This window comes from Podarcis vaucheri, assembly GCF_965113315.1.
Source record: "Podarcis vaucheri genome assembly, chromosome: 1".
Taxonomy (NCBI): domain Eukaryota; kingdom Metazoa; phylum Chordata; class Lepidosauria; order Squamata; family Lacertidae; genus Podarcis; species Podarcis vaucheri.
Window position 1 is genome coordinate 87,486,167 of NC_138759.1, and position 14,625 is coordinate 87,500,791.

Consider the following 14,625-nt stretch of genomic DNA (forward strand, 5'->3'; position numbering starts at 1 on the left):
GAAATAAGGGAATTTCCCGCAAAAAAGGGGAGGTTGACAGCTATGCGCCAGCCTGCCCCAAGCCTGTTTTTGCAAAACAGGGCAGGAATTGCTACTCTGCCTGCCCAGGCTAAAAGGGATGGCACTTCGAGGGCGGAACCAAGAATCAGTTCTCAGATTGCAGGCTCGAACCGTGCGAAGTGATTCTAGAGAGAATGCAGATTACTGAGCATGTGTAGGCGGCTTCCTCTCTCCATTTGAGTAAGTGCAGTCAGCCCTCACCATTAATGTAGTGCAAGGATTAGCCACCAATCGTCAGAGCCTGCAAAAAACCCCTTTCGGAAGAGAGTGGCTCCACTTGGGAGCTCTAAGGGCAGCCAACCCTATTGGAGCTTGTGTAAATTCCTGCCTTGCTTGCAAAGTACAAGCACATTTTAAGCCAGGTCTGGAATACACAGTGGGTGTGGGGCAGGTGAGTGTGGCTTCTTACTTACTTGCAGGATGATTTGCACTTCTAATTACAGTAAAAGGGCTGCTGATTGAGGATCTTTTCTTAAAGCTTTCTGTGGTTTTACAAGCTGAACCTGTGCAGTTAGTTACAAGCAAGCACTACTGAATCCAATGATGCTTAGTCCCAGGAAACTGCATCGAATTGCATCCTAATCCTAATAACTTTTCGCATTATGTTCTATATTGGTGTTTGTTTGTGTTACAATAATCCATCAAGATCAACACATTTGTCTGCCATTTTTTGACTTTTCCTGGGATGTCTTGCTATCGGGGCTGTTGTGATGAGCTGCTGTACTTCACAGTTTACCGCTACACTTGCTGGACTGTGATCCACTACAAGTTGCTCATTTGTAGAAAGCACTCTGCACATACCCAGAAGCACTCTTCATTACTATTCCCTAGTACATGCTTTAGTGTTGAGTCCTGCCAAGCATGGCATCATTTGTGAGAGATAGACATACAGCGTTGTGTGCTGTTGTCATGTGAATAAGATGAGCAGCTGTGTAGCCCAAACAATCCCTGATATGGTCAGGAAGGACTATTTATATCTCCAGAACGGCTTGCTTGTGGGGCAGTGGAAAGGGGTCCTGCAGTGCCCTTTAGTGCCTGCAGGAGGCAGCGTTGCCAAGGGAATAAGGGCAAAGTCCTGGTTCCAGAACTTATTGAGAAGAACTACATTTCAGTGAACACAATGTGAGAGGAGAGAGACCAAACTGTTCAGTGCAGCCAGGTGCCAGAATGAAGACGCCTGAGCTAATGTTCTCTGCAGGGAAAGGTTGAAAAGATTGCTGGATGCTATCCAAGCACCAATACAAATATGGAACAGGAACACAAATAGTCTTTTGTACCTGAAGCTGGGTGATTACATGGTCCTGGGAGAGGAAGGACTTTGTGGGATAAGATTATTATTTCTTTTTTTAGCAGGACCCATTAGGGGACCAGCTTGACTCACGGGGCCTTCTAGTCTGCAGCAATCCTAGGAATCATCTGCACTTCCATTTGTGCTATGCTTTCAAGGCATAGGCCTGTGATATCTAAGCCTATGTTGGAGCAGGGGGTTTTTCTCTGGCCGCTTTCCCTGAGAAAACCCTCTGTTTACCTACCACTGAACTGGAGCAAACTGCATGGATTGCTGTTTGTTAGGATTTAGCAGTAAACTGGGTTTACTTGGGGAAAGTGGTGGGACAAACTAAAACCCCATTCAGATCCAGACCTAGAAATTACAAGGATGAGCAAGGATCAGATAATGTGCCTAGATAACGTGGCACAGACGAAAGTTTGGATGAGCCCCTATTCTCTGAACCAACAGAACCCTGCTAATATCTGAGAAAGAAAGAAAGAAAAAAGCTAGAAACTCTTCCCACACCCCACCTTTGCAGCACACAAATGAGATTCCCAGGATTTTAATTTCCTGCTGATAAATTGCATTTAGCACACACAAGTCCTCTGTACAACCAGCTGGTTTTATTTAGTTCATATAGCAAGAAAACAGGTCAGGAAGAATCTGGAGGCTTCTGGGATGGTTCACAATCTCTGAAGTGCTGGGGGAAAGCGGGTGCTGCCGATGGGAGGACTACACAGCCCCTCTGCGTCCTTGGAGTGGAGGCATTTCAGTGATGGCTGCACAAAATGGTTAGCCTGCAAGGAGATGGGACCCACCTGCCCAAGAAATGGATTCAGCCCTGGGGCACAGTGGGGAACTCTTGCCAGGAAAGGTATGACAGAATGACATTGGCGAGAGCCAAAGGGGCAATGAGAGAAGGACTCCCTATTGCATCTTAGGGGGGACAGGACAGGATATCCCTACAGCACCATTGCAGGGCTTAATTTGCTTTCCCCAGCCATCTCTCCATGACAATGGCCCTGGACCATACTTTGCCATGACAGAGAGTTTCTTTTTTAGGGGGAACTGTACAGGAGGCAGGGGGAGGCAGGAGCTCAGATCACATCAAGGCGTGCAAAAGACTGGTCCATGCCCAGGCTGTTCTCCACAAAGACCTCGTACTTCCCAGCATCCGCCGGCGACACCTTTTTGATGGTGAGAGTTGTTGAGTCACTGCCGATGTTATAGTATATGCTGCAGGGAAGGGAAAGGTGGAAATCTCAAGTCAGGGCCCTTAGAGGCAGCTGGTGTTGGGACACAAAGCAGAAGCTGCTAAACTGACCCATGGACCGCTGGCAGTCCATCAATTCCATTTGGGTGAGGCTGACAAACTGGGCTGCAGAACCAGCAAATATACAGCCTTGCACTTGATTTATTTTATTTTATTTTTGACAATGGAGGTCAAGGCTGTTTTAACCTGGGCTGGACTTATCAAAAAGAAGGGCCCATGATTTTTATATTATGGCACTGGAACAGTCTACTAATTCTGTCCCCCATAACAGAATACTAATTAAAAACACCTTTCTTGATGGCCTGACCTAAAGTCTGTTTTTAAAATGCAGTGCTGGCTTTGAGAATGGTACTGATGCTGCAGTGGGAAAAAAAGTTTGCTGAGGGGCTGCAAAACTGAAGAATTTCAGAATGACTGCAATTATAGATGCTGATCTTTCTCTCACTTCCTCCCCATTAACTACTAGGCAAGGAAGCCCTGATCTTTGATGCTTTTAGCTCTGCCAGGTCAGTTCCATCCTGGTCCAACACAAATGAGAACACAGGAATCAACAGGACTTGTGTTAAATGAAGAAATCACACTTATCCTGACCATCACCGAAAACTCAACACACGTGTCCTTTGATTCCTACACATTAAGGTCCTCTATAATAACCAGAAGAACTACATGCTTCCTTCTTCTTTCTTTCAAAAAGGAAAGCTTATGTTATCGTGTTCCCCATGCAAGAATTCAAGCTATTGCATCAGCCCTGTTGATTTGAACATGAACTAGTCGTGCTTATGGAATCAGGAAAGAAAGGGGTGGGGTTACCTGGTTCTTGGGCTCCCCTTGCTGCCCACCTGCCCAAGCAGTGTTGGTGCTATGAAGCTTATTACACCAGTGGTGAATTTCACTCACCGATCGTCCTCTTCAATATCCTCGCCATCCTTGGCCCAGCCAACATCAGGTGCGGGCTCCCCACTGATGTGGGCTGTCAGGTTGACTGTGCTGCCTTTCTTGGCTTTTGTGCTGTCTGGGCCCTTCTGAATCTTGGCAGGCACTGCAGAGGGAGAGAGCAGGTGAGATCAGAAGAAGGGCCCTTCCTTAGCCATCTTTTGCCAAGGGGACTTGTAGCAGAATTCTCTGCTAGGGCATGAGGACCTAATGCTGGGGCTGCGAGTTTTTATGGTGCTGTGTCCTGTTCCAGGTGTTCTAGAATTTCTATCAGATGGCCACGGAATATCTTCCAGTTATTTACTTGGCAAACCCTGTTGCACCATAGGTATACTTTGGCAAACGAGGTAAAGAAATAAATTCCTACAAAGGAGCTCTCCAGGTACCAGGTTCACTGTAGAACAGAAGTTGAGAGTCAGAACAATTTCTTGTTATGCAGGTTTTTGTATACTGTGCAGGGATACAGACTTTTCAGTTTCCCCAGCTGCTGTGTAGGGGTTTAGGGATTGGGGGGGGGGAGCAGTACACGTTCGTTTGCAGGGATTAGATTCATTGAATAATCACACACAAAAAGCAACCGCTATTTCTGACTAACGCATCTCTTCCCAACCCATGCCTAGAGGCAGTAGGTGTTGTGAAAGGAGACTGCCTTCTTGGGCCCCAGTCTCGGGGATTAGCCTCCTTTCCTGATGACTGACTAAACTATCCTGAGTTGCCATCAGAGGGTTCCCCCTGCCTTTCTTCTCTTCCTTCATGTCTGGCATCATAGCTAGGTAGGGCCACGATGAGATCTAGAAGGGAGGAAGAAGGCTACGTCTTGGCCGAGGCATGGCTAAAGTTAGAAGGGGCTTGGCTTTCTCTACGCAAGACACAAGGCTATGAATAGAAATGGGCAGGGAATGGGGGGGGGGCGATGACTTGAAGGAGCAGAGCAGAGAGTGCTATTACCTTCCCCTCCTGAGATGTGCCAAATTGAGATCTCCCCATAATGAGGAACTTTGCAAGAATGGCTTGGCTTCCCAGGGGATGTGCGTGGCTAAGTTTAGAAGGGGTGTGTGGCTATGTAAGGAAGGGAGGCAGGCCGTATTACCTTCCACGAGGAGACGTGCCGAGTCGAAGCACTCTCCGAAGGGGTTCTTCACGGAGATGGTGTACTTGCCGAGGTCAGGAAGGCCAGCGTCACGGACCACCAAGGCGACGATGTCTGGGTCCTCAAAGACATAGCGGTACTTGGGCCCGTCCTTGAGTTCCGCACCATCTTTGGACCAGCGGATGAAGGGGTCGGGGAAGGCACTGATGCGACACTCCAGCTTGGCTGCGCTCCCCTCGATCAGCATCACGTCCGTGAGGTTCTTCAGCACCCGCGGGGGGCCCTTCTCCTTCATTTCCTTGCGGGACCTGGTAGTGGAGAGGAGGGGGTTAAGCAGCAGGCCTTTAAGGCTCCTCTTGGAGCTCCTCTCCCCCATGAATGAGGTGGCAAAGCGCTCTGCCTCTAATGGTACCCAGGGCCAAACCAGACAGAGATCGGAAGAACAGCAGGAGATAACAGCAGCCGCCGCCAGCTGTGACACAACTGGGCAGCCTGGAAGGAGCAGCCAACCCCTGACCAGCCTGCCAACCACTCAGAACCACATGTTATCAAGCTGCAGCTAATTAATCAACAATATTATGATAGTAAATGCTCTGTGGCTAAATGGGTAGAATCAGATTGACTGGGGAAATGGGACATTCCAGCAGAATTCTTCTTACTCAATCCCTCTTCTCCTCAGCTCCACAGAATTGATAAAAACAAGTAAAATCAATGAAGAAAACATAGTCATTGGCTTATATTTTGATGTTGGAGTTACCTCCTCAAACTGAATAGCTGCTGCACCCTTTTTTGTGCCAATAGTTCCAAGGCAAATGAGAGTGGTGAGCAAGAGTGGTGGGAGTTTTGGGTGCTTCCAAGGCTGTCGCTATTTTGCACACAAGAGTCAACTGCGTGCCAGAAAATTCAGATTGTGCAATTGATGTGGATTTAGCTCTCTGGTGCAACAAACCCACTTCCAATAAAATAAAACCAGGTTATTATTATTATTGTTAGGGAAGTGACAAGAAAATGTACTAGAAAGCATGGGATAACAATTCCTTGACATGGCATCATGTAACCTTCCTGCAAACAAATCAAAATGAATGCTAAATAAACAGCCAATGCCATATAAGCTGCTCACAAACTTTGTGCAACCAAATCCGAATGAATCCTCAATGACGAGGTTGCTAGTAGTTCAGAAACTGGATTGAATGGAGGAGCTGAGGTGTGAACCTGATTTTCTTGCACAAAGATCACCTGGTGGTTAGACTATGGCTGTGTATTCATTTACCATTTACTCTGGCTCCAGTGCGCTCCAGTGCACCGCTGGTGTTTGAAGCCCTCAGCACATGATGTTAGCCACAATTCATGTCTATCCTGTAGTTTCTGGAGAAATTCTGCTGTTGGATGCATTTTCCCTCAAAACCATTTTCCATCCGATTTGCAAGCATAAGCCAAGGTTAAGATGAGGTACCAACATGCGAGACACCCATGGCATGCACAGACGACTGTTTCATTGAATCGGAGTTTGGTGGGTGTGTTGCAGACGCAGGAAAACCAAAGAGGTAATGCACATCAGGTGAAGGCATCCCTGCATACTCTCTGGTGTGTACAGCAATGTGCAGAAGTGGCTTGAAACGCAGCAAGGGGAAATGACTTCACTGCATTTGAAGGTGCTAATGCTTATGCCTGATCTTTATTGAGGCGATTTGTTTGGGGCAGTAGCTATATGGCAATGGGCATTCATCCTGATTTACTTCAGAGGGGTGTGTGCATCTTTCTGTTAACAATACATTAAGCCCACACTTTACAGTGTACTTCCTAACCACAAAAGACAGTTATTTTAAAAAGTGGGTATGTTGTGCTACAGCAACATAGCACTGTCATTGTGTAAACTTCTGTATGTGCCTCAATCCTTCCTGCAAGATGCTGACTGTGTTGAGGCCACCTGAGTCAGGGCTCATCCAGACTTCCTTTTGTGCTATGTTTCTAGTCACGTGTACGTGCTTTAAACCTCCTTGTCTGAGCCCCCCCCCCCACTTTTTGCTGTGGTTCTTCCCCTGTGAAAACCTGCTCTTTAGCACTAAATTGGAGCAAACAGCAATCCACGGAAACTCCAAATGGCTGGTTGTTCCAATTCAGCATTAAAGAGCAAGTTTTCCTGGGGAAATTGGGGGAGGGGGCAAAACCCCCACAACCGCTCTCATATATGGAGTTTTAAAATGTTGACATGTGCCTAGAAAGCAGACAGCAAAAGGTAAGTGTAGATGAGCTCTAAATGTGCTGCCAGGAGTGCTACATTATAAGTATTTCAGTTAAATGGGAGAGCAAGGGAGAAACTATCCCAGTGAAGCAAGGCATCCGTCCACCTTCTTTCCATCTCCAAAGTTCCCCTTTCCCATGAAGTTTGGGAATCTTTATGCAGCCAAACTTCCCAATTCCAGACAACATTTTGGGCTGTAATAAGAATGGCAGAGTCCAAACCTGCAGTTCTCACATGTGCTGAAGTTTTGTTTCCCCCCTCATTGCTACATGCCTAAAGCCAGTCCTCTGTTGCCTTGTCTTCCAGATCACCTGCTGCGTCCCCAAAGTCTCTGGCTGCTTCTCTCACCTCCTCCTTGGTTTTTGCCCTTCTCGCTCATCCATCTCATGACTGCCGCCTCTTGCACCCTCTTCCACTGCACAACTATATTTTGGTTTTTAGTATATGTGCTGCCGAAGCGAGCACCTGCACAACTATATTTTGGAACCACCACAGGTTCTCAAAATACTGCTCAGGTTGCCCTTTGTGTCTTCATGAGCACACTCTAACCCTTATTTATTTGCTTTATTACCCAGCGCCCAGGGAGGAGCCACAGCAATTTAAAAACTCAATATTGAAAGCAGTTTAAAACAAGTTAGAGTCACGAGAATAAGGGTGGGTTGTCAGAAACACAGAGAGACAGATAAATATTCAAAGGTCAAGGTAAAGAGGTGTATTTTCAGAATGCGATGGGAAGTATAAAATTATGCTGTGCACACCTCTGTGGAGAGGGAACTCCAAAATTTAGGGATGCCCCACATAGAAAATGTCCTCTTCCAGGCCACCACCCCTTGAACTTCTGAGGACAGTGGAACAACCAAGGGAGCTCCCTCTGATGATTTTACCACCAAGCAAGGTCAGGGCTCTTTTACCCTTCCACTTGTGCTGGGTCAAGTTTTCTGCTTGCCTTGCTCCTTTTTGAGGGAAAAGCTTAAGTGATATATTAAGTGCTCTTAAGTGATATAACCCAGCAGCGGGGGTGGGGAGGGGCTGCAGAACAAGAGGAAGTGTGAATAGTGTATGCAGATGGGGTGGAGATGTTATGGGTTTGAGCCCCTCTGCACAGCCATACCACATACTACTGGAGACATAATCAGTCTTGAAGTTCAGTTCTACAAGTTCTCCTGCTCTGAACACTACTGGACACTACTATTACTACTACTACTACTAATAATAATAATACTTGGATTTTTTTTACCCATCCTTTACCATAGGGTGCATTGCAACAATATGAACATGCAAGATGAAAACCAGTTAAAACGATTTACCACCAGAAGAGCAGGGTGGACCCATTCTTGGGTGTCAAAAGCAGGGACAAAAGAGGTGCATTTCCAGCCCAGCCCTGATCACAGTCCCGTCCTCCCACCTGCTATCCCCCTCACCTGTGCCCACGATAGGAAGCCTGGATGCGGATGGCAGCATTCTGCACCTGAGGGTCATTTATGTCCAGGGAAAATCCTGCAGGGGGAGGGGCTGCAGCACCTGCTGCTGGTTTCTTGGGTGCAGCTTTTGACATCTGTGGGGAGATGAAGGAGTAGCAGGTTCAGTATTGGGGGCGGGGGAGAGAGGGAGAGAAACAGGCTCCTACATAGCACAGAGTCCAACCCTCTTCCTTCATGCTTCCACCCAACGCCAGTACCACTCTAACATGAGACACATCAACCATCTCAAGAGGACCCATGCTGTCTTGCTCCATGTATACAACAGCAAAGACACCTCAGTGAGTGTCATCTTCACTCTTCCGGGGCAAATCAGTCCAGACCCACTGAAGTGGGATGAGAGTAAAGTTGTGCTTTCGCCCACACCCTCATTATTATATCTCCAGTTTTAGACACACCCTGGTGAGGGTCACAGCATAGAGTTGGAAGAGACCATGACAGTCATCTTGTCCAACCCCTGCAATGAAGGGATCTTTTGCCCAATGTGGGGCTCAAACCAATGACCCTGAGATTAAGAGTCTCCTGCTCTACCAACTGAGCCATGGAAGAGGTTGTCCAGTTGGTGAGCAACTGAGCCCTTCTGTTTTGATCCATGGAAGGCTGAGGCACCTCAGACAAGGAGAGTTAAGAGGCAGCTCTCCCAATCCCCAAGCCATGTCCCGAGGTAGGGTGTTGTTGGAGCATGTGGTAGGGCTGGGACAGGGCAAGAGTTCTCAGGGGCCCCCTTCTCTGCTGATGAGCTTGAGCTCTCTTACCGTAGACAGCACCAATGCAGCTCCGCTGTGTTGGAAAAGGCCACAGGCCCCTCATCCCACCCAAATTTATATCTCTGCAGGGGAGAAGCCAGGTCTGCCCATGCCCACAGCTGCATTCCTGCCCTGACGTCTCCTTCTTTGGCCGGGGGGGGGTGCGTCCCCCCTGCCCAGACGGGAATCCTGGGCGCTCCCTTATATAGCCTGTTGCCAGCTACCTGTGAGAATTGGGGCTGCACTGATTGCAGCCCGGTGCTGTGTAATCACATTGACCAGCCCAGAGGGACCCAGATGGAGCAGCTGCAACCATTCCTGCCCTCTGGCTGAGAGACAGAGTGGCAGGGTGAGGTTCCACTGTCTGGGCTGTTCCCAACGCACACAGTGCCTTAGCAGGACTGGAAGGGATGAGAACAGTTTGGAGTAGCAAGCAACAGGATCAGAGGATATCCCAAGAGTTGGGAAGAGCTGGAGCTTTGCTCGGATGAGCGGATATTGTATTGTCAGTACAAGCTGCTCAAGTGGATCATCCACAGTCGTCACAATGAACCCCTTTGGTATACTCAAAACACCCTCATCCAGGGAGGAACAAATCTATCCATTTTAATTTCCCTCAGTTCCTCATTTCCACCATCTTAAATTCAGTTTGCCACATTTTCTGTATCAGTGCGTGAATTTGCTCTCGCACCAAATCCAATGGCATTTTAACACTTGATTCATTTCCAATTTTGGCTAACATACAATTTTTCGCTATTGTGTTTTTATATGTCATTTTTCACTAATATGTGCATTTTTCTTTACACTATCCCTGAGTATATGCATATATTTTCTCCTAACTCATAGCATTTTTGTACATCACTTTTGGGTGGAGAACCTCACCACAAAGTTCAGGGAAAGATGGCTGTGTTTTGTTTTGCATGTTGTTACAGGAAATGCAAATTAAATAGGTTTGTCTTAAAATGTAAACAGAAGCAAAATTCTCCCCCATCCCTATGACACCAGCCAGTAGTTCACCTAATGCTGCACACATCTCCAAATCATATAATAAGGAGTGAAATTAAGCAGACTACATATGGATTCACACAGAAAAATAGGAGCGTCCACCAAAAGCAATTATGTCCGTTGTTGGTGAACACACGCCCCAATATCTCCTGTGGAATTCTCCAGCAAAACGTTTTACCTCAGGCATGACTATCACTTTTTGATGAAATGGACTATAGTCCATGAATACTTATGCCAAAATAAAGCTCTTAATCCTTGAAATGCCCCTGGATTCGGTTGCTTTTTGCTGAGACGGATGTACCTATTTATGTATACTTCTGACACGCAGTTGTCCTACATAGTATGGAAGATATTTAGCACTTTTTTAAACGGAAGAAAAGGGGCCTGTGAAAAGAGAATAACGGGGAGAAGTCACCTGTTTGATTTCTGCATTTCCGGTGGTAGTTACTGGCATAGGATCAAGGCCGAGGACAACTTGGAAGCCCTGGTTGTGCTGAAGCAGTTATGTGACTGTACAGTACAGCAGGAGATGCCAGTGTGCTGCTTGCCAATGCACAGGTGCCCACAGAGCACTGCAGGATCCTCCTCCCCACTGAAATTAGGTTAGGAAGAAGCTTTCCATTGTCTTGGTTGTGGTGTGTGTGTGTGTGGTGCCCAAGACACTTCCTTTTCTTCTTTTATCTAAATATTTTTTTATTAAGTTTTACATAGTACATTTCATTTTAAACATATCATTCACCTTCTCCAGCTTGCAAATGTGTCCACGGGCCCCAGAATGCTGGCCAACTCTACTGTACAGAAATCTTTATGGATTTATTCAATCCACATTCCAAGTAGGCCCATTTGACCATGAGGTCCTGAAGCAGTTTAACTGCACTGACATGCTCAGGAGTAGACAGAATGCTGATTAGCCTTGTTATCCATCTTCGTTTCATTTCTGAATGGAAAGGTAGGATATGCTATTAATTTAGATTAAAAGGTGGCACTGGTTATTATTTTTTCAACCAATAAAATAATAACGTCCCCAGAAATTGCTGCCCACTTGTTTCGCAGCAGGGACAATGATGTCACCTCTTGGGGCTTTAATCCATACCCAGGCTCTATTTGCCAATCCTCTGTGTGCCAAATAAATAAGCTTTTCCCATTCCGAGAGAAACCCACCAAATGAGCTGAGCAGAGAAAGAGGTGGGTCACACTCATTAGCATGCATGACTGAGGGTTAAAAGGCCATTTCAATTGGGGGGGGGATAGATTTCCTTTACAGTGGTACCTCAGGTTACATACGCTTCAGGTTACATACGCTTCAGGTTACAGACTCCGCTAACCCAGAAATAGTGCTTCAGGTTAAGAACTTTGCTTCAGGATAAGAAGAGAAATCGGGCTCCGGCGGCGCGGCAGCAGCAGGAGGCCCCATTAGCTAAAGTGGTGCTTCAGGTTAAGAACAGTTTCAGGTTAAGTACGGACCTCCGGAACGAATTAAGTACTTAACCTGAGGTACCACTGTATTATGCTATCAAAAGGACACAAAATAGTGAGCTAGCTTTTGAGTCCACTGGAAGAACTCATCTTCAAGCTAGACGTTGAGCAAAAGTAGTTTTTTTGTGGGGGGGGATAGGAGGAAAAAAGGCAGACTTGGTATTGCAACCATAATCAGTTGGTAGAGCATGAGACTCTTAATCTCAGGGTCGTGTGTTTGAGCCCCACATTGGGCCAAATATTCCTGCATTGCAGGGGGTTGAACTAGATGACCCTCGTGGTCCCTTCCAACTCTATGATTCTATGTCTGCTTTGGCCAATTACTCATTTTTGTTGTATAATCTTGAAGAGATGTGGCTATGGTGGTTATCATGAAGAGCTCCTCAGTTCAGAATTTATCACTACACCACGGAAAGTCCCAATGCTATTAAAATGTTAGTTTATTAAAATGTTAGTTTATTAAAATACTAGTTTGACGTGCAAGACAGGAAATCTGTTTCCCTTGTTGTAGATATTGATCCTCCCTGTAGCTTCTTTTTAAAAAGTTTAATTTCCTTGTTAACATGGGTTATATTATGTCCTGATTAGATCTGATCTTTAATTAAATATTTTTTTAAAAAAACACACAAAACCCTGTTTATTTCAAGATTCTTATAAAGGGTTCCACCATCATAGCATGTTTTCCACATTGCCTTTTTCTGAACACTGCTGCCTTGCTTTGGAGTTTAGGATTTATGTAACTTCTGCTATAGAGCTGCAGCAATAGCACATCTCCTTAGTTGCCTGGTTTCAAGCCTGGGAAAGCTTCTTCCATACCACTTCTGTGCAGCTACTTCTGTTTATTTCAATTGTACAATTGGCTGCCAAAGGTGGATGTGCTTTGAACCACAGCCTAGTTGTCCCTACAGCCCAGTTGTCCTGATAGGGAAAGTAGGTTGAATGTGGATTATCCAGAGCAGGAGCACAGTTGTATAAACCCAAATATTCTGCTCAGTTATTATTACTATTATTGTTGTTGATGATGCCACATTTCTTATTTACTTAGTGCCATCGATAAGTGGGGTACAGAGTCCAGATTAGGGCCCCAACTGTCTATGTTCTGTGCATAACTCAAGCACTGCTAGGAATTGTTTCTTTTTGTTTTCCAATGTATTTCTTATCAGTAAAATGATAAAATGGAGGATGAGTAACCAGGGAAAGACCATTTATTGTAAAGAAGCATGGTCAGAGTTCAAGGACACATTCCAGCCAGACAAGAAAGATGAGGTGAGTGGCCTAAGCGGAGTGGTCTGAGGAGGGGCAGATAGGGAGACCTGAAGGATTGCATTCAACCCCCAGACATGAGGTTCTCCACAGCTGGCCAATGCCATAAAGAAAGTGATAGTCTTTAAGGTGCCACAAGACTGCAACAGACTCGCATGGCCACATCTTTGGACTGCCGATTGGCTACAATATCTGATTGATTATGCATTTTCCTTCACGTTTAACCTGATAAAAGAATTTGGATTATGCTTTATTCTAGTCTCAGAGCTTCTGCATAGCTACTTTGGTACTCGCTAGTATGATGTCTGTTTTAAAAGAGAAACCTGAAGGACGTACAGTAGTAGCTCGAGTGTCCCTGGGGAGTTAGTGAGGTGTCAAGTGCACTACAGTTTCCAGAATGGCATCCATCCCGGAATGTGAGAGAATGTTCTAACAGCAGCAACCTGGGCTTGGGAGAAGGATCTCCAATTTCTTATCCCAGTAGTTTGGGGTCGGTCTCTCTCTCTCTCTCTCTCTCTCTCTCTCTCTCTCACACACACACACACACACACACACGTTGTTGCGAGGAAACGAACAAGCAGTTCTGACCTCAGTACTGCAACATAAATTACAACAGAACCCAGGAAGCTGTCTTATACAAAGTCAGACCACTGGTCAGTCTATGTAACTCAGGATTCAATGTGTTGACCAGCAGCGGTTGTGGCTCTCCAGGGTTTGAGGCAGGAGTCTTTTCCAGACCTACACCTCCCTGCTTCCCTAGCAGTAATAAATAAATAAATGCAATAATGAATTAAAGAACTTACAAATGTGCTGCCCTTTCAGCAAACTCTGAATCAGCTGCCTGAGAGGAAGTTTCGCTCGGCCTACTAGTACAGCCATCCCTGACTCTAGCCGGTGAGTCAGTCAGTGAAAACTGAAGGCGTTGATCCCCCCCCCTTTGCCAGGGAGGGGACTTTATCTATCTTTTAGGGCAGTGCCTATTCAGTCAGGAATCTTTCTATCCCCATCTGAGGTTTATGCTGAATTTCTAGCGGCAGTTTCAGGAAGAGTAGAAGCTGCAGACAGATGTGTCAGGGATAGGTGGGGAAAATAGCGCCCCTCATATTGTTGTTGTTGGATGTGGGAGCTGGAGGCCAATTGGTCAGGAGTGATGGGAGTTGTAGTCCAGCAATATCTGGGAGGGAGGGGGAGAGAGAGAGAGCCTTCTCCTTTTCTTTAGAGAAAGGAATGGAGCTAATTAACTGGGTGAGGGTTGAGGGTTTTTTATATATTTACACACACACACACACACACACACACACACACACACACACACTCCTTTCTCCAAAGAAAGGAGAAGGGGCTCTTTATCTACTCCCACTCCCTTGTGAACAGCTAAGAAGGAAGGCTTTGGAAAAAACCCTCACAAAGCTGAGCGCTGCTGAAGTGCTTCAGGAGAGAATTGTTAATGCTTCTCTTGCTGCCCATGCTGGGGAGGAGGGCGTTAAGGTTAAGCAGCGCTTTGCTGATGCTTCATCTCGGATGATTGATATCCCTTCACTCCTTGTTTATTTTAAAATATGGCTTCTGGTAAGTACTAGATCAGATGCAAAGTGTGTGTTTTGTGTGGCAGGCTTGAAGCTTGTCTGCTCAGCAGCAGACATTAAAATATAAATTGTAACGTGGAACAAGGCATGTCTTAGGATGTGTACACACTCCCACAACCTTAGTGGCAGCAAGGTTGCCTCTCACTTTGAGTGAAAGATGTGACTGGCAGTGAGACTAGGTTGCCCAGGGGGTTGTAGGGTGG

The 14,625-nt window shown here is 46.2% G+C and overlaps 1 protein-coding gene across 2 annotated transcripts; it reads right to left on the reverse strand.

The window, feature by feature from the left end:
* Nucleotides 1-1,933: 1,933 nt before the first annotated feature.
* SPEGNB (SPEG neighbor) lies at nt 1,934-13,742 on the reverse strand. Of its 2 annotated transcripts, none has more exons than XM_082237349.1 (5): nt 13,640-13,742; nt 8,290-8,423; nt 4,627-4,934; nt 3,501-3,642; nt 1,934-2,566 (listed from the first exon to the last, which is right to left on the reverse strand). In XM_082237349.1, the coding sequence occupies exons 2-5, from the start codon at nt 8,421-8,423 to the stop codon at nt 2,428-2,430; spliced, it is 723 nt and encodes a 240-aa protein (XP_082093475.1). In that variant the 5' UTR covers nt 13,640-13,742; the 3' UTR covers nt 1,934-2,427. The 2 variants fall into 2 exon arrangements, with proteins under 2 accessions (XP_082093475.1, XP_082093474.1); XM_082237348.1 differs by lacking the exon at nt 13,640-13,742 and adding an exon at nt 9,102-9,212.
* Between the last annotated feature and the right edge of the window lie 883 nt (nt 13,743-14,625).